This window comes from Neopsephotus bourkii, unplaced genomic scaffold (assembly GCF_033783945.1).
Source record: "Neopsephotus bourkii isolate Nb327-2 ecotype Australia unplaced genomic scaffold, CSIRO-AGI_Nbou_v1 NB_1642, whole genome shotgun sequence".
Lineage (NCBI taxonomy): Eukaryota > Metazoa > Chordata > Aves > Psittaciformes > Psittacidae > Neopsephotus > Neopsephotus bourkii.
Genome location: NW_026902117.1, coordinates 47,024 through 67,519, shown reverse-complemented (window position 1 = coordinate 67,519; position 20,496 = coordinate 47,024). Strand labels below are relative to the sequence as shown.

General features: G+C 37.4%; 1 protein-coding gene across 1 annotated transcript in view; it reads right to left on the bottom strand.

The window, feature by feature from the left end:
- PSIP1 (PC4 and SRSF1 interacting protein 1) overlaps positions 1-20,496 on the bottom strand; it is a 29,992-nt gene that overhangs the window by 8,395 nt on the left and 1,101 nt on the right. The window contains exons 2-11 of the mRNA XM_061374670.1: positions 20,178-20,254; positions 17,167-17,305; positions 12,304-12,420; positions 9,607-9,717; positions 9,064-9,126; positions 6,775-6,895; positions 4,955-5,030; positions 4,003-4,225; positions 3,265-3,383; positions 1,121-1,176 (exon numbers count right to left, since the gene is read on the bottom strand). Coding sequence (XP_061230654.1) covers positions 1,121-1,176; positions 3,265-3,383; positions 4,003-4,225; positions 4,955-5,030; positions 6,775-6,895; positions 9,064-9,126; positions 9,607-9,717; positions 12,304-12,420; positions 17,167-17,305; positions 20,178-20,254 — 1,102 coding nt within the window. The remainder of the gene's footprint in view (positions 1-1,120; positions 1,177-3,264; positions 3,384-4,002; positions 4,226-4,954; positions 5,031-6,774; positions 6,896-9,063; positions 9,127-9,606; positions 9,718-12,303; positions 12,421-17,166; positions 17,306-20,177; positions 20,255-20,496) is intronic.

The window sequence follows — 20,496 nt, the reverse complement described above, 5'->3', positions numbered from 1 at the left end:
TGCAGAAAAATATGGGAAGGCACTCCACATCAGATAATACTGCAAGTGCACACATAAACAAACCACAGGGCTTACCATTAGAAACAAAGTACACAGCTCTTTAAAACAGAACACTATCAGCAACCCACGGTTTTCTCCTTAGGAGTTACAAACTGAACATAATTTTCTATTTCAGTATACAGCTGTCACCCTCTACCTGTGGGCCAGGTTAGAAGTTTCACTAAACACTAAGAGTTAAAAGCTAGAAAACCTTTAATGACTGGACACAATTGATGGGTTTGTTTTCAGTAAATTGGACATAATTCAAGTTAAGAGTACAAATCCATCCAAATAAAATGTTCCCAGTACACATGCTCCAGGAGGAGTGACTGATGCATGAACATGTCTGTCTCCAATTCTGATGCTGAATGGCTGTTTGGATTTTTTTTCAATACACAAGTGGTATGTATTCTGAAAAATGCTGCAAGCAAACGGAGTCTCCTTCAAGTCCAATTCTTCTTCAACGGGTTCGGTAACTTCTACTCCTCACCAATACTGGTTTGGTTGGAGTCCTTGTCACTGGATCTGCACTATACTACAAATTACAGCCAGTGGTTTGGATTGTCCTTAAAGATGGGAGCACTAAAAAAGGAATGATTTATCCCTATGAAGGTCAGTTTGCAAGAGTGGTTTAGTAGACAAGGCTAGACTAATCTGAATCAAAGCCTCTTGCTTAGGAAGCCTCCTGCTTAGTAAGAGGTAGTACCGAAGTACTTCCAAAAGGTCCCTCAGATTATTGTGTTGTGAGGAGACAGAAAGGAAAAAATGAAGAACTGAAGAGATTTGGTTCAAAGAATAAGGACTTTTGTATCTTGTTCATAACCAGAAGGGATCATCAAGGTTTATTAGCTTGAATAACAGTAAAATGGGAATAGCAAAGACTTGTTCTCATGCACTGAAGAAAGAACAAGCATAGTAAGAACAAGAATGCGCTGTTTCACAGACCTGAAGGACAGTCATGGATCAAACATCTCTGACTGAGATCCCACAGACACCCCAGCAGTAAATTGTCCTACGCTGGCAGATAATTTTGTTCAAAATTTAAGATAACCAAAAAGCAGTCCAAAGAAGCTAAACTAACCTCTCTTCTTCTCCATCTTCTTAACTTCTGCTTTCTTGCCTTCTTCTTTATTCTGCCTATCAAAAACATTAAAGTGTTTTCATAATGTCATAAAATCTGCTTTTTCATCTTCCCTCCCCTAATTTTTAGAGAAGATGTGATGTTTTGAGGTACTAGCATGCAAAACCACAAAAAGTCAAGTTCTGGTTTTCAAAGACTGAAATAAGTTAACAAGATTATTTAGCTGAGATACTGCTGATAAATCCTCCATACTGACAGTTTTGCCCAGAAGCAGCAGATAAAGTGTTTTAAAAACAAGTCACATTTCCAAACTGTATTTTGTTTTGGTTGCATGTACAAATCGGTTAAATGGCATTGTATGGAATAACTTATGGAGAAAGAAAATTTTTTTATTATGATGGAGAAGACTAAAACTATTTGACATTACCACAGGGAATTATCAAGAGATCAATTAGTCATAATCAGTTCTTACATAATCTCTCATACAATTAATTATAACTGTGTAAGTATCCTACAACTGACCATAAATGTATCTATGATTTAAATATTATTGAAGCTAAAAATTATAAAAGAACAACAAAAAAGACTTATTACAAGTTAATTGAAATCTCCTGGTTCTTTCTCTAGTTCTGTCACTAAAAATAAAGCTGGAGCTCAAGAAAAACAGAGCAAAAACTTTTCTCCCTCTCAGTCAGCATGAAGAGAGACAGAAGTCTTTCAACCAAGCTTTTGAACTCTATTCAGAGAAGACTGTGAACCCCTGTTTAGCAGTTCCTCAAGTCTTGTCTTACTGAAGGCTTTTAGAATTTACATATTTCAGCACACCATAACTAAATATTCTGTAACTAATTTTCCTCCTTCAGAGTAACATGCACCCATAAAGTATCCAGGCAGGCATGCCTGTCATCTTCCATTCTCCTTTCATACTCTACTCAGTTACAGAATCAACAGTTTTAAAGTGTGTATGACTATTTTACTTCAAGCAGCATAAGCCCACACCATTTAAACGGTACATGTAAACCGTGTGTATATACGCAATGGTGTATAAAGCACCAGTATTAAGACTTACATAAGTGCTAATAAAGTAGCCACAAAGACCAGAAAACAGAAACTATGATGATGAGAAAAGTAATAAAAAAAAAGGGCTATCAGCCTATATTCAGTGTATTAGCAGAGGAACCCGAAGACAGCACAAAAAGAAATCTTTCTACTTTTTAATCAGTATTGAGTTTTGTGGTATTAGTTATCAGCTATAATTGAATTCATTATGCATTCATTAGCTACTACTCCTTTATCTTACTGAAACAAAGCTCTACACATCCCTCCAATGCATAAAATTACTGCTATTTAAAAGCAGAGGCTTGACTGTTACAACCAAATCAGTATATGACAGTTTGATTGCAGAAATCATCAGCCTATGTCAGATTTAGTGATCTATTATGCTGCAAAGATGCTGAGAGTAGTTTAGTATCTCTGGAGTTGGAAATGCTTAGGTTTGCTATAGGCAAGTAGAGTAATTATGTTATGTTTCCAGAGGAGTGACAGGAAGAAGAGAAGGAAGAGCTAGAGAATAAAAACCCCCACACTAATTCTTGTTAATGAACGTGAAAAATAGAATTTTCTTGTGCAAATGGCGAAGAGGACCATTGTTCTACCCCTTTATCTCTGAACTGTTACCTTGCACTTCCCTTCTTTTGCCTCACGGCCCCCCCCACCCCAGGGGACATGATCATCACGCTCTCATGGTGGCAGCTTCTTCACTCATTGGCAGAACAGCTCTTGAGAACGAGTCGGATTCATTCCTACTGTCCCATAGCTCCTCCTCCCTCCCCCTCGGTTTCTGGCAGGATCTCACACGATTCATTTGTGGTAATTTATCTGCCAAATGCAGACTGCTCCCAGTATCCCTCTAATGGCTTTGCAGTGCTACAGTAGAGTAATTCTTAATTTTTTCCCTTGTTCTGTCTTACAACACGAGCTTCAGCAGCCAGACAGAGAAGGAAATGTTTTCCAGGTAACCTTATGCATTCCACAACATGATCAAAAATCCGTAACTATGGACTAATACATCCTACCAGTTCTCAGTCTAATGGATCCAAATCTTACCGAAAACTTGCAGACATCACACGTTAAAACATACTCACAATTCAGATTCTGTCTGTTCCTCTTGCTTACGTTTTTTTTCTGCTGCTTCTCTTTCATGTTGGCCTTTTACAACATTTTTTCTATGAGTTGTCTGCAAGCTTCTTCCCCCTTTTTTCTTCTGTTTTTATTTGAGGTTTTAGGATTGGAAAGAGAAAAATCAATATTATTAAATAATTGTTTCTGTAACAGATAAACTATATACACCATCTTCAAAGCAATTCTGCTCTGAGATACAACCTCACACAAGCTGACTTTCCCTGCAACGAAATAGAAGATCTCCACATGTTGGTTAGCTCTGAATTTCTTTAGTTCTTTCTCCCTTTCTAATAGAAGGCAATATCCTATGCACCAGAAAAATGAAGACATTCCAATGACTTGCTAGGAGCAGCTTTATACCTTTCAAAAACCTGATTTCAAGCCAAATGTTCTTGGGTATACCCAAGGAATAAAAGTCTGCATTATAAGGAACATAGATAGAAAAAGCCTTTTGACAAAAAAAACTGCTACATTTAGATCCTTCATTAGAAGAAAAGTATTCTAGAAAAGATGCTTAGATAATATGAAATGAGTTCCTGACTTACTTGACAAAATGAAGTTCTGCAACTTTTATTCTGTGTATCTATATTAACCACACACAGGTCTCCAACCTTTACACCAAGGTCAAGCATTAACTTAAAGAAAGATCTTCAGATACTACTTTCCCCTACAGTAAATGTATCAGGAAAGCAAAACTATACCTTGTCACTTTCTTGTTCTTCTCCATCACCCTCAGAATCAGAGGCAGGTGCAGAACCCACTTTTGCAGCATTCTTCCTTTTTGGTTCAGCTTCTTTCTTTCCTTCCTTTTTGTCAAATTCTTTCTTTGATTTCTCCTCTTCCTTCTGACTTTCCTCATCTTTTTTCCCTTGCTTTTTGAGCTTGTCTTCCAGACCTTTTTTCTTTGGCTTCTCATCCTCAACACTAAAACATGAGCAGATTTAGACATTGTATCCATTGCCTACAGTGAGTTTAAAACATTAAAACATCACATTCTTCTTAAAGAGGCGCTAATGAAGCTAACATTAATCTACGTGTATGAACCAAACCCAAGAATTTAATGCTCCGTTCTTCCCACACATAAGTTTCTTCTGCAGGACCAAGAGCACATACACTATAAACTGGCTTTATGACATATGCTTATTTGAAGTGTAGATACACTGAAACTGTGCATCTGTTTATCTATGGAAAATTACACTAATGCTCAGCCCCTCCCTCAGTTATTAGAACCACTGAGGATTTGACACAAGAAATGAAGAAGGTAAAAACGGTGCTGGAATTCTATTAGAACGGATTCCTGAAACAAAAATACAAAAGAATTCAGTATTTTCATTTTATATATTCTGTCTTTTCCCTTAGTAAGTACCTTTTCCTTTTCATTCAGCATAATACAATTCTGTATGGAATTGTACACAGATTTTACTGATTAGGAAAGTTAATCTTCTTTTGTTCCAGAAATGTACTACCTTGAATTATCTATTACTTGAGCTGTGAATAACAAAAATCAATGTAAACAGTAACTCATACTAAATACTAAAGGGGCAAAAAAAAATCTGTCAGGAACTCAGTACTAGTTATGAAGTCTTAACATAAGGAACAATACTATATACAATGAAGAAGCTTTACATTAAGAAACAAAACAGAACAACTCACGAGTTATTCTCTGACAGACAAGATGGTTTCACCAACTTGGGTCTCCCTCTTGGTTTTGGAACCTTTACTTCAGAAGCTAATATTTATATAGAAATAACAGGTTAGTCCACAGCCACCATATGCTCCTCATATGTAAGGAAAGACTTGTGCTCAACAGACAGAAGTTACACTTAAATCAAAACGTACAACCTAACTTTGTTATTAGACAAAATTCAAGATATCTTTGAAAAATTAGAGGCTTTTTAGCTGATTGGTAAATTCAAAAATTTGGTGGCCTTTTTAGCCACAGGCTCCAACTTGCAGTTCTTGTGGGTTTTGCCCTCTGTGCAATTAGGATTTGTTCCTATGTTTTGCATAACTAGTGTAAACAAGCCTCAAGTTAGAGAATGGGAAAGACTAAACTTAAACAGTGGAAAGAAGTAGTTTAGTGTCCACATTTACGCAGTCTGTTTGCCTTTTAGATGTATCATGAGGGCTTCCATCACTTTTTTACATTACTTTTAGATGTATCATAGGGCTTCCATTGCTTTTCTTGATAACAAACCACTGTTAAAAAGCTCTACCACCACACTACAGTACAGAGCAAACTTTTCTATTTCCTCAGACTCACTTTATTGTTAAAAGTAAGACAAATAGTTTATCTGCCTTTCTTGCACTTATATCCTTTAAATACTGGTCTGACATGACAGTGAACATGTGGTTAGGAAACCTCATACTTGCTTTTTAAACTCTGGTTCAAGTTACCATGGAGCGCTGTTAAGCAAGAGACGCCCGCATCACATCAACATCAGAAAAGGCTGCACAGTACATTTTACAAAAAGGTATTTTATACAGGAGATGAAAGCATCTCTTACAGATCCTTGCCTGCTCTCACAGACAGCAAAAACTGAAAGAACTGCAAAAAAACTCCCACACAAATATTAAAAATGTACATTTAGTACATGTAATGAAATGGAGGGTGAGAGGAGGAACTGAAATAATACTGGGTTTCCTCACAGCTTCCAAGGCAAAAGTAATAAAGTCCAGTGTATTGTGGTTGCATTTCCTAAAATTTACTTTCGTATCATCAGCAGATGCAGGTAAGTATATATTACTTGTTTTCCAGACTAGATGCTCATACAATGTACTTAATTGCTGCAAGAACTGTTTTCTGATGAAGTCATTAATGATTAGCTCAAGAATATCTGCAAGCTTACAAAAAAATTCCAATGAATTAGATCATTGCTACTTTGAAAGAAACAAGCACTGGAGAATTATCGAATGGTTCTAATTACACATGTGGAAAAACAAAAAAACCCCACGCAAAAAAAAAGGCAGTTAAACCTTCTTTTCATTTGTCTACCAATCTACACAGACTGCCTTGAAACTTTACAGTAGTCTCTCCAGCTCTTTGTTTTCACTGTCCTGTGAGTTCCACCTGCAGGCTTTGTATTCCCCCAGTTCTCTTCCGTTTTATGGATATTCTAACACAAAGTATTTCATAGACCTTTAACGGTACCTCCATTAAGGTCTTAATGGAGCAAAAATGCACAAAGATCTCTTATTGTATATTTATAGTTTAGTAGCATTCTATGAAGGAAGCTTTCCTAAAGGTGATACTTGTACTCAAAAATTTGTCTTATTTAGAGGACTGAGCATTAATGCTAACAACTTAAATCCATTTACGTTCTAAATTCACTAGTTTGAGATAAGGTGTTTAGCAAAGACTGCATTTAGCATGAGAATATACTCTGTAGTACTTCAGGGGAAAGTGATAGCTCTCTGAATGATTCCAAGATATTTCTGTGATGAAAAGAAATAAATCTGTCTTTTGAAGTTACCTGATGGTCTTCCTCTCTTGGGGCTTACTTTTGGAGACGCTGGCCCAGGAGCTGCTGTTGTCACTGCTCCTCCTGCTGTTGCCACTGCTGCCACTTCCTCAGCTTCAGGTTTTTTCTCAGCCTAATTTGAAGAAAGAATTTCACAAGTGAAAAAATCACAGGGTGCCAATTCATCAATTACTTTCTCAAACAAGTTTTAAACTTTTAGAAATTGTGCTATTGCTTCTACACATGAAAAAGATAAGTTCGTTAGCAATGTTACTAATTTCCCCATCTACATACCATCGCTACCCATTCATTCATATATTTTACGCAATTTCAACCAGCCCATTAATCTTCAAAACAAACTATCTTGATACAACAAAGGAGAAAGATTATTTGTAAGTATTTTCGAGATCACCATAACAGCATTCCAAAACCCAGTTTTAAGCAGTTAATATTTCCCCTGCCCATATACAAATACTCCTGTTTTAGGCGCTCTCATCTTCTCCAGCTGCATTAAAGTGTCAAGTCAGTAGATGAAGATACTCAGAACAAAAAAAAAAAAAAAAAGGAACAAACAATCCACCTGCTTCTAGTTCTATAGCCAATTACTCACAGTGAAAAAAACTGTACGCTGAACTGCACTAACTAGACAACTATCTTAATCTACAAAGCCATTTGGTGGAGGGAGGCATGTGTAGAGACAGACAGAACTTAAGACGAAAGAAAAATCTTAATGAAAGGATACGTATCTCCCTGCAGAAACATGCCATCCAGATAAAAAGAACTGAGAAAAATTCCAACTGGAAAAAATATTCAGAGAGCTTAGTGTCCTGGATGTAGGAGCGCAAGCTAACAGCAAGAGAAAAGTTAAGGACAAATACATATTTATCTTCATGTTCTTTGTGGGAACCTATAATAAAAGCTAATTTGAAAAAACAGAGACAGGCTTCTATCTAGAACAGAGCAGAGGTACATCTCTCTTATTAACTGTGCTTTACACCAGCCAACAGAAGTTTAAATGAAGACAGAAAAACACCTGCTAGAATGTGTTCTTACAATCCCAATAAAAGAAAACACCGTGTTTCTTAAGGCAAGTAAGAAACACATTCAATGTCATATAACTGCATAGCCAACTCTCTTCTAACCTACAAGCATATACCACATCCCTTGAAATACAGTTTTTCTGTTCAGCAACAGCCTATAGCAATGCAAATGCACAGAGCACATGCCAAACAAAAGTCTTTCAGCTAAAGCTGGTAAACTGACAGGAAAACTTTTTTAGGCCTGCAGTGCCTTATGATGCAAAAAAAAGCCCTAAAGCCTCTAAAACAAAACACACCACAACCATATGATTTGAGTGGTTTTTGACAAAGAAAAGAATGAGATCTTCTTTGTGTGTCTGCATCAACTGTGGGAATTCTCTCCTATTTACAAGCTGAAATCACAAATATGCATAGTCACAGACATTTTTTCGAGAATTTCAAGAATGTTGTTTCAGACCAAAGCTTTCTTTGAATTTTATTTTAGATTCTCATAAAACTTACTTTTCTAAGTAAGGTATACTTTAAATTGTATTTTTTGAATATTCGAGACATTTTTGTAAGACCACCTAAACATATACCTACCTTTCTTTGTGATGGAACTTACCTCTGACAAACACACCAAGGTCACAGCTACTTTGCATTCATTGCATCCCTGCTGTCAGCACTAATGTGACAAGTTAAATGGTTTCAAATTAAAGATTTTCCCCACTTTAACCTAGTTTTCAGCTGCATCAGTGCCCTGATGCGGCTTGCTCTGAGACCACATGAATATGATGGCTGCAGCACACCAAGCAAGCAGCTAGAAGTGCCTCTTTCAAAATTAAGTAAATTTTTTCCCAGGTTGAAGAGACCACAAAAATCACAACCTCTTAAGAAAGGACATGTCTTGATAGAAGTAGCTCAGTGTGATGAGTATGTCAGAAGAAATTTTCAGACTTTTAAAATAAACTATTTATATTAAAAAAAAAAAAAAAGAGAAAAAAGGTGGTCTAGCAACAGTTTGTGTCTTGTTTTCTCTAACCTGCAGTGGACTGTTTGGGAAAAGATGGGAACTCCCTACTCTATGTTAAGATCAGACGGAATTAAGACCTGTGGAACACTCTCAGGGAAAACTTTCATTCCTATAAATCTTTCAGCCATTTGAAAGGGGAAAGGAGGGTGTCAAGCACTTCAACGTATGCAAAATCTGTCATTAAAGGAAATAATATCCAATATCATCACATCCAAAATTTCCAGTATGGTGAATTAAACGTATTATTACCTTTCTTTTTCTTCCTCTTCTAGCTACTTTAGGATGAGAAGCATCATTTGTTTTCACCACATCCTGTGAAGATTAAAAACAGTGCTAAGTGTTAGCAAAACAAAGATGTACCTTGCATGATTCTAAGCTTTTTTTCCCCAATGAAGGCTCTAGCACATAATTTAGAGAAGAACCTGTAATACATAGGAAGACACCTCCTGCTCTTAAATTGTTAAAATCCTGATTACATGGTAATCAGGGTTTTTTTTTCTGAAAGAAAAAAGTACCAAGTAATATTCAGTTTTAAATAAATATGTAGGCATGTTTTAATTGAACTCACAGACAAGCCAGATTAAAATTTTTCTCTCTGATGAAAGCTTCAGTTCCTGTTAGCTTCAATGAGAGGTACAAATGTAAGTGAATACATAGGAAGTTTTACATCATTAAACAGCTCCTGAGACTGCCACAGTAGTAACGGTTGCTTCTTAGTACTCGATACTAGATTTATGTCACTCAATGTAATATCAAGATGCTCTCTGGCACACAGAAAAAGCTTTCACCTACTTCTTTGTTACTGTTTTTTTCAGGAGGTAGATCATCTTCCTTCAAAGTATCCAGCTTCTTTTCTTCTGTTTCAGCTTCTGTAGGCAAGTTATTATCCTCTTTAAGTGATAACTGCAAAGGGAGGCAACACAGAGTTAAAAAATGCATTAAAAAGTATTTCATATTGAAAAGAGAACACACTAATAACCACTAGGTTGCTTTTCACTTAAAATAGTTTAAGTCTGTAGATACATTTGTTTCTTAATACACCTTAAGAGCCTAAGGCAGGATCACCTTTCTCCAGTACACAACTGCAGACTGTTGTCAAAACAAGTCAAAATACAGCAATGTACTACAGTGGAACTTAAATTTCACTTTGTTTTCATGATAACATAACTACACTTATTCACTATATCACACTACATGAGTACTTGTAAGTGTTCATGCAAACACCCTAGATTCATCTGGATCACTGTTTATCTATTACACACAGATGGATATCCAAGTCACAGATCACACACAATTTAGAATATCATTCTACTAAACAAAGACAATGTAGTAACCAGACCACAAACAAGTTGCTTTATGAGATAGCAATTAGTGATAATTGGTGTCGTCTAATCTGTGCCTTTTTTTCCTGTTTTGTTGGGTTTTTTTTTTAAGCTTAAAATACTAGTCTGCATTTTAGATGAGCAATTAAGATTTGAAAAATCAAGTTTGTAATAATTTACTTGAAAACAACCAACATTTCCCTGCAGCCTATGTATGCACATTTTTCAGATCTTCGGTTTGTTCTCTCAACTTTAATGTTATTGCATTGTCCCACCTGCAAGGATCTTCAAGCACCTTCAGTGAAATTCCTTTTTAATGCAGCTGCAGTTCTCAAATTTCAACACTGACCAAAGCAACTCAGGCACAAGGCTGTGAGGCAATGCTCCTAATTACTTGAAGACATGTCGTATCACGGAGTCTTTTTACAGATTACAACTTTAAGACAGAAGGGTAAAAGGTACACCAAACCCACAGGAAACTAGAGAACAATGACCACTTAATGTTACTGCTACATTGGGATCAGAAGGAGTAAATCTGCTCCACATTTTGCCTTAAACTGATTAACACTTATTACAGAATCCATGTAAAAAGACCTATTCAGGATCTTCCATTCAATCTTTGTGTTTAAATGTCTCTTATGTCTTCCTGTTTCTCTTTCACAGTGCCAGCTCAGGATAGGCTGAAAGCATTTTCCATGAGAAACGTGAAGCTTATATCACAGCCATTCCCACTAGCTTACACTGCTTGCTGCATAAATTCACAGTGAAGCAAACCGACGCACCAGTCCAGGTTAAAATCTATATATCTATGTACTACCAGTGCAATTTTTCTCCACTAAAAGGTCTTTTTTTCCTCTTGAAAAAATAAGCTATTACAGCTACTAGTAATAAGTTCACATTTCTAACTAATCCTACATAATGCTACCTAGTGACTATCCAGCATGTATCCAACACGTTACAAATTTTTCATTTGCAACTGTAAATCAATACTGAAGGACAGCCAACTACACCTGGCTAGAAAACCTACACTGAAACTTGGCAAACCATCAAAACAAAAACAGTCAGAATCAAGGCAAGTCTATTCAAAATAGTTTGACACTTAAGGGCACTGCTCATCCTGTACAATAGTAATTTCCAGAAATGAGTTAGAAATAAATACCATGAATATATCAGCCCCATCTGCAAAATTTCTGCCATTTTAGAATTCTATTTTCTTTAGAAAAAAACGAAGAAGAGATGACACACATCTGTTCCACACCATAAGAGAAATAAACCCACATGAACAAACCAAAGCATTAAAGGACAGAGAAAGTTCAAACCAGTATGTTACACTAGTATCACTAAATGTACAGTAAGCTAAGAAGATTCACCCCTTACAGTATGAACTATGTACAGTATCAGTGAGCTGTTTCAGACTCAAGTGTGTTTTCTTACTGTGAATACAATAGACTTAAGATAACACAATCTTGCTTCAGAAGTATTTAAGGTATGCAGACATTTACAAAGCAGAAAAGCTGAACTCTGTATAAACTACTGTATGCCAATTACTCACAGATATTTTCGTGACTCAAGAATCCAGTGATACAGCTATGAAATCCTTTAGAGCCATTTATATCCTAATTAGTCCAGTAGGAATATGGCCTATTTATAACTGATTCTTACAATCTGTTCAGGCAGATACACTGCAGCACTCCTTCAGTCCAGACTACCTTATGCTTTGTTAGGATTTTCAACAAAAAACCCTCGTAACTGAAAAAGACAGTCATATCTGTCTATGGTGTTAAAGTCTTCAAAACCAGAAAGGAAAACTTCAAGCCAAATCTTAGTGATCATTTCTACCTTCTCCTGACTAGGAAGTACTGTAGGAAATTAGCCTAAGTTACTGTAAGCTCAAGTCTGAGAATCACAGACCAGTAATGAATTTTCAAGAACATGTATAGCATCTTAAAAGGAATGCAAAAATATTACTATATGGACGCCTGTATATATACAGACGTACATATTACTTAAAAGGACAAATATATTACTGCAAGTACACCTGAAAAGAAGCAAGAGCAAGGCAATTACAACAGTAAAACCCTATTAAAATATGTAAGTAAAAACCTGGCAATACAATTTTGACTTAAAAGCCTTTCTGACAGAACAATGCATCAATTCAATCACTTACTTTTGGGACAAAATTCTTTCTTCTTTTGGCTCCTGCTTTTTCTTCACTCCCTTCAGCAGGCTCCTGAGTGCCTTCTTGTGCAGTTTCTTTGATAGGAGGGTTAACGGCTGAATGGGACTTCAATATAAAAATACCAAAAATGAAATCTAAATCCCTTCCTGAACTACAGAATAACACTACTCAGAGGTGTTCTGCCACCTGTATGTTACAGAAAAAAAAGCATAATGCTAAGGAAACCCTCACTAGAACTACAGGAATACTAAAATATATCATTCATTTCCACAATTTTCAGTTCAAATTGTGTTTTCATATCAAATTTTCAACCCTTAATGCTATAACAACTTTTTTTCACACTAAAAATACTACAATGTAGGTTTTTTCTTACATACAATTTAAAGAAAGAAAGTTGGTTTTGGACAAGTACAACTTGGGATGCTGCTGCCTGCAGTTTTGGACGAGGTATCAATCCTAAGTGAGCCAACTACCTGTCCCTGAGAACATGAGCAGAGAAATAAAAAAAGTAAATTATAATAAATGCTAACATTAAAAGCATGGAAATAAGAGAAGGTAAAGCCAAAATAGCTTTTTTATTATTATTCCATTGCATCGTGTACAGCATTCTCACTCTTAAATATCAGTTTCTTCAAACAAAGCTGGCACAACTGCCCCCGACCCTTAATTTTTGCCCCACTGAGGAAGTGGTTTTGGATTTAAGCCCAAGCCACAAGCTCCCTCCTGCCTTCTACTTCCCTTACTAGCAGTTACAAGCAACATCTGCAAAGTATAAATACTGCTTTCAGAACATTCCAGCCAGTTCTAGCAGTTAAACAGAAAATGTGGCTCTCAGAAAGACTTCCTAAGACAAAATATGCCAAGTAAGAGAAAAAACCTCAAAAGTTGCAAGAAAATTTCTCTATATGAATAGCTGGTTAAGTCTGTCATTTTAATATTAATCTTGTGTCCAGAATTTTGTCAAGTAACTACCCACTCCTCTCTGATCTCACCTGCTGTGTGGCCAAACACAAAATTACCTATTCACGCTGAATTTCCAGACTCTCATCTTTCCTGCTACTGCCCAGTGCCTACACTGATCTCTCACACTCCACTGATGAAATCAGCTGGTAGGTGCCAGCATGCTGCATGGAACCCTCTCTGAGAATGCCCTGAGCTGGTCACAAATCTGGGCAAAACTGGCCCCAGATGGCTTGACACACTGCCCCCTTCCACCAAACGCTGCCTATCACACAGCACACTGATCTCCCCCATCACAGCTACAGAGAAGAGATGCTGCTGCAGAGGTGATGCTGCCGGGGGGATTGCCTCCAGAGGGACACTGGAAAAAGGAGGCACACAAGGAGTTGCCCAATCCAGGTTCCAGCCCTCAGATGCTGTCTGAGCAGAGACAGAGCAGGCAGATCTTCGTTTCATGTTATCAGAATTGGTAACAAAAAGCTTATGTCAATAGGCTAAATTGTGCAAAATTCTGTGACATTGGTGTTTTGTTGCCTGCATCATTCTGCTAGTTGGCAAACATGGGGAGACGGAGCCCCAGAAGCCTATTTCAGCCACTCTGCTACCTTAAGACATATAAGCTTCCTCACAAACTCCCAATAAAACTGCCAATATGCCTAGATCAACTGCTCAAACTTCCTTGCCTTCCCCAACTAAGACATTCAGAGGCCCTACCTTTCAAAGACCCGTTAGCTGTTAGTTTAGACAGCCACAGAGCCTGTTATCAAGCAGATAAGTACCTTCTTGTATTACTAGCAGGGAGGAACTGTAAAACAACTGCACCTGTTTTTCCATCTTTGAGAACAGCACACTGAGATAACATCTTGTCCTGGTTTCGGCTGGGATAGTTAATCTTCTCCCTAGTAGCTGGTGCAGTGCTGTGTTTGGGCTTTAGTTGGAGAACAATGCTGAAAACACACCAATGTTTTAGTTGTTGCTGAGTAGCCCTCACTGTGGTCAAGGACTTTTTCAGTCTCTCATGCCTTGCCGGTGAGTAGGGGCTCAAGAAGCCATGAGGAAGAAGAGACAGGACACCTCACACAAACTAGCCAATGGGGTATTCCGTATCACAGCACATCATGCCCAGTATATAAACTGGGGGGAGTTGACTGGCAGGGACCAGTCACGGCTGGGGCCAGGGTTGGTACTGGTCAGCCATGTGGCAAGCAATTTTACTGTTCATCACTTGTGGTTACTGTTTGGTTAGCTGTTTGTTTTTTTTTTAATTGGGTTTTGGGGACTTTTTCACCTTTTAGGTTTCTATCTCTCTCTTTGTTATTTTCCTTATTATTAGTACATTATATTGTACTTTATTTTAGTTATTAGCCTGTTCTTATCTCAACCCAAGGGTTTTCCATTCTTTCAATTCTCCTTCCCATCCCACCCAAGGCAGGTGAGTGAGCAGTTGCATGGTACTGAGTTACCGCCTAGGAAACAATGACACATCCTCATAAACAGGAAAGCTGCAACATCAAACACCAAGGGAATTAACAAGAACATGAAGTAAGGTAACTCTGAAGTCTTATCACTGTGAACTGTGTACTATCCTGCAAAATACTGAAGAAATTAAGCTCATTTCAGCACATAAGCAGAAACAAGTAAAAGCAAAAATAAGTTAAATATCACACCACAATTTTCTTATTCTTGTACAGGTGGGATGTTACTCCACCTTATCTACAAACTTTGAGACAGCGATGACATAATATTTCAATTCTAAGAATTAAGCCCAGAAAATAGTGCTTTGAGAAGTAACATAGAAGATTCATGACTGACTGAGCTGAAATCAAAAATGCTCCCAGAAACTTACTCTGGAGTAGCCTTACTGAGAGTTTTATTTCAGAACAAGTAACATTACAGGATGTTTTACATCTTGATTTATCTTACAGAATGCCAAATCTAGTCAGCTGTTTGCAGATGTACTCCTTCAGCATCAAGAACTGCCCACAGGTAAAAACAAGAGCTGGCTAAACCTTAAGGGCTTGATTTGCTCCAAATCAAACTTTAAGAACACACAGCATAGGGTAGAAAGAGAAGGCTATCAAAGAAAGGCTTTCTACAGCCTTAAAGTTAAGGTGAAAATTCATAAGAAAATTTGCACAAGTCTACTGTATTACTTCATTAATTCTGTAATTCAGTCTGGTCCAGCCTTCCTGCTGAAGCAGGGTGACCCAGGGACAGCTGACCAGAACCATGTCCACACAACTGAGTATCTTTAAGTATAGACACTTAACAGCCTTCCTGGGCAAGCTGTGCCAGTGCTCAGTCACCCTCACAGCAAAAAAAATGTTTCCCAGTATTCAACAGGAACCTTCTGAGTTGCAGTTTGTCCACTGCCTCTGGTCCTGTCACTGAGCACTACCGAAAAGAGCCTGGATCCACCTCTTGGAGCTGTTCAACCTGGAGAATAGAAGGCTGCATGGAGACCTCATAGCTGCCTTCCAGTATCTGAAGGAGCCTGCCGGATGGGGACTCTTCATCAGAGACTGAGGTGATAGTACAACGGGCAATGGGTTTAAACAGGGGAGATTCAGATTAAATATAAAGAAGAAATTCTTTACTGTGAGGGCGGTGAGGCACTGCAAGAGGCTGCCCAAGGATGCTGTGAATGCTCCATCCCTGGCAGTGTTCAAGGCCATGCTGGATAGGGCCTTGAGCAAGCTCATCTAAGACAAGGCGTCCCTGTCCATGGCAGAGGGTTGGATACTAGATAATCTTAAGGTCCTCCCAACTCTAGCCATGCTATGATTCTTTACACGCCTGTATCAGGTATCTGTACCCACTGATGATATCAGCCCTGAGCTCTCCAGGGCTGAACAGTCCCAGTTTGCTCAGCCCTTTCTCACAACAGAGATGCTCCAGTTTATCATTTCTGTGTAACTCTCACTCCAGGGTGTCCACATCTCCCTTATACTGATTAGCCCAGAACTGGACACAGTACTCCAGTCAGAACACCCCCACTAACAAAAGCTCCTTCTTTAAGTATTTTTACAGCTCACTTATAGAACTAGAATCGTAGAAGAGACAGATTTTAAATATGACTTGGGGGAAAAATGGCAAAGAACAATCCAACAGCTCTAGACAGAACCTGAACTGCTAATGAAAGACCCTGTTTAAGAGCTGTCACTGAAGCTGAAGTATTATTAATACAGTCCTTCCCACTTCAAAGAGGGGATTAGCATCTTTCCATACCCTGAGCAGAGAAAGTGAACATGTGGAGTACATCACCTTATCTTTCAAAAGTTCTTCAGAAACAATTTAAACAACACCCGTGAAGCAGGGATTAACTGGTGTCAAAATGGCAAGTCTGGCGTAAGAGCAGCAAATCATACCAAAATATACCTACTATTTTTATTATTACTGCAGCATTGCCTAGAAGACCCAGTATGTGCCCAGGGTACACAGCAAAACCAAGAGGCCAGAGAATGTTCAGAGAAGGTAGGCAAAGACACAACTCCAGTTCTGGAGTACAGTTCCAAAGGTAAGTATCTTAGGAATGCATATTAATACATACAGTCTACAGTTATATATACACATATAAGTATACGTATAGCTGTAACTAAAGCTTGACGCGTACTGTAAAAAGCTAACTTTCAGACTTTTGCTCTGAAAGTCAACATGATCCCCCATAGCTTACAATAAGTTTATAATAAGCAGATACCCCTAGTTAACACTCCCATCTCTCCTGCTATTAATACTAGAGATCAATTAAAAACGAAATTAAAATAATAACTGGCATAACCTGCCACTGAACAACAGCAATAATTCATTAACCTACAGCAGGGAAACATTCACTGCCTTTTGTTTTTCCTCAACAGTACAGTGATGAAGACATGCAGACTCTGCATAACTTACCTGCTGATGAGAGAACTTCACTTTGGGATTGTTGTCGATTTCCCACAACCCTTCATTAAAACCCTTCCTCTTATTTGGTTTGCCATATTTATCTTTATTTTCAGAGTAAGGGAATATGTCTTTTGGTCCCAAAAAAGCCCTTAAGGAGAGAAAGCAAAAAATGAACAAAATTTCACATTTTAAATGGTTAGTCTTTTCAGAGAAGTAAGCACCAAATGTTATTAAGGTATGCAATTCACTACTACTACAACTGGTTCTATTATGTAAGTATCTTTAGTTTCCTCAAGTTTTGCCTTCAACAGCCCAAGTTTTTCACTAGTACCACCACACATATGGACCCCCTCCTTCCCAGGGTATTGAGTGTCTGGCAAGCAACAGCTGAAGCTGCATCTTAAGAGTACAGCCAACAGGACAACCAACTACTGAACCAGAACAGTTGAAAAAGAGTAGCTTGCAAACAAACAGAGCAATTGCTTCCTTATTAAACAAATCATGCTTAAATGTTAGGAATAAAAAATTTTGGAATCTGGACAATGTAAAGCAAGAGAAAAATTTAAAAGAGAAGAAATGCCTCTAAGCTAACAAAAATCCTTCCAAGTTCTTAAGTTAAAAGTAATCTGGTTAAAATATTAAATTTAAGAATAATTTTTAGTGTACTGGACATGAAAACACAACACTTGGATACACTCACTGCCCATATCTTTTTAAACATGCTACGCAACTCAGCATTAATTCAGTAGTTTTTCAGTGTGACAATAGGATCTCATAACTTACCGAACTTGAACAATAAAACTTTCAAGATGCTCCTTATTTTAAGTTTCTCCCCTAAACTTTTTCCTGATGAAGTATTAAAAATATTTTTATATAAGCTTCTGTCATAGTAATTGTCTTACCACTGCCTGTGTATCTTTGTCCTGCATAGCAAAGTACCAGTTTATACTTGTTCATAGTAATCTTCAAAACTGAGCTAGTACTATTCCTAAAAGTCAAGAATAATTCCCAAGCTGCTCTCGCTTTCGTTTTTTGCCATAGCTCGTATTTTCCTACTGTAACCATCCATACAGCCAGAAAACCTCATCTTTTATACAGAAGGACTTTTTAGCATGATTTAACTAGTTATCTAGATTTTCAGAGCTGCTGCTACTTACAGTAAGATAGGCTGTATATGTACAGACTACTAACGTGCTGAAGATACATAGCATTTAACTTTGACCAGGTGTGTAACTCTGTGAGAAGCACAGCAGAGAATAAGCTTACCAATTTATGTCGGTTCCCATGAAACAATACAGAAAATCGTTTGCTTTACCTAATAACCTGATGGATCATTAGTCCACTATTGACAGCTACAAACCTAAACAAAAATTAAATGTCATAGAACAGAATTTGAGAATCATAGAATGGCTAGGGATGGAGAGGACCTTAAGATCATGTAGTTCCAACCCCCTGCCATGGGCAGAGACCACACTCTAGACCGTGCCACCCAAGGTTCTGCCTAGCCTGTAGCTGTTCTTGGGACTGCCCTGACCCATGTGCAGGACCCTGCACTTGGCCTTGTTGAACTTCATGAGGTTGGCATTGGCCCACCTGTCAAGTGTGTCAAGGTCCCTCTGGATACTATCCCCTCCCTCCAGCCTACCAACATTACCAAGGGCAGGATCAAAATAATACTGTGCTTTCAGATGCCAAAAAAAAACTGAAAAAAAATACTCATAAAAAAGGTAACCTTCTGCATTGTTTGAAATCTTACTTAAAAAAAAAACCAAAAAACAACAAACAAGCAACAAGATTCAAACCTCACGACCTTAAATCAAATTTCAGGAACCCACAAAACAACACACAACACACACACAAAACAAAACTAAAAAAACACGAGCCACTCAAAGATGTGAACAGTTAAAAAAACACACTGGTGTTAAGACTCAAGCACACACAAATCCTTTGCAAAGGTAAATAACTTCTTAAAAAAAGAACCAAGTAACATAAGAGGATGCTTACTCTTTAATTCAACAAGGCAATGTGTTTTGTCTTAACTGGCTTATTAAGACAGATGCAAAGTGCCAGATTAAAGCAGTTTCAAATGATTTTTAATCAGACAAAGGAAAAAACCCAAGGCCTTTTCACAAAATGTGTGAAACATTATTTGTATATACAACTTCTATCTCTGAGCTGCTTATACGCCATTTGCCATTTTATTAATAAAACCAGTGGAATTAAAATCACACCATTATAGGTTTTGGTTCCTCTAAAAACACCACAAACATCCAGACAACAAAAGTAGAACTGAATCTGATGTCTTAGAAATCTACACTAGGACAACCAGTCATGCTATAAAGTAACATGATAGTTTTCAAAACGACAGAGATTTATAAACCCCAGCATATTTACAATCAAACTTAGCAGTGGAAGAAACAGCCCCTCAAAGCAAACATTCCACAACTGCAAAATGGTAGCACTGTATCAAGTATTTTGCAAGTTGATAGGTATAAATCTAACTGCACTTCCTCATTTTTCTCTCCAGGTCTTACAAAAAATTACTTACAAACCCAAACCTCTCCAGAAAACAAAACCTACCAAAAGCCAATACATGATTATTTGCCACTTTCTGAAATTTTGCCTACTTCATTGTGCTCAGCCTTCTTTTTATTTGACAACATATTGTTGAGAATCTTTAAGATATAAAGGACTATAGAATTAAAGTTTATTACTGAAGAAAGAAAAACCTGTCAGTCATGCCTCTGTGGGTAGGATTTATTTTTTTTTTTACAAGGAAAGTGCATATGATATAGTTATGGTATCCCACTCCTGTGATTACGTTCAGCAAATGTTAGAGAAGCATGTCTTGTCAAAAGAAATTAATTTAGGAAGAGCTGTTTTGCTACTAAATACTATAGTTTAACCTATACTATAAAACACTACGGTCAGACAAGCTGTTAACTTCTTGTCATAGCATTCTACAATGAGGAAAAAAAAAAAAAGAAGATAATTATGACCCTTAAATATAAAGGACTTACGTCTCATGGGTGCCAAAAAAGAAAATAGGCATTTTATTTGTAGGAGGCTTTACTGCTCCATCAGGAACTTCATCCACCTAAGAAAAAGAGAGACTGTAATTCAAGTCAAGTAACAGTTAAGAACAGTCTACAGGAAAGTAGGTAAAATTGCTTGGCATTAAAAAGGAAAAAAAAACAACTACAGAGAAGTAAAGCTGGTCTCAAGGTCTCTTTTCAATTGTATGTTAAAAACACAGCAGAATCAAAACCAGTATTAGCAAGTATAGGAAATGACAAGCCTTCTCCTGTTAGAGCAACACTTTTCACATGATCATCTTTA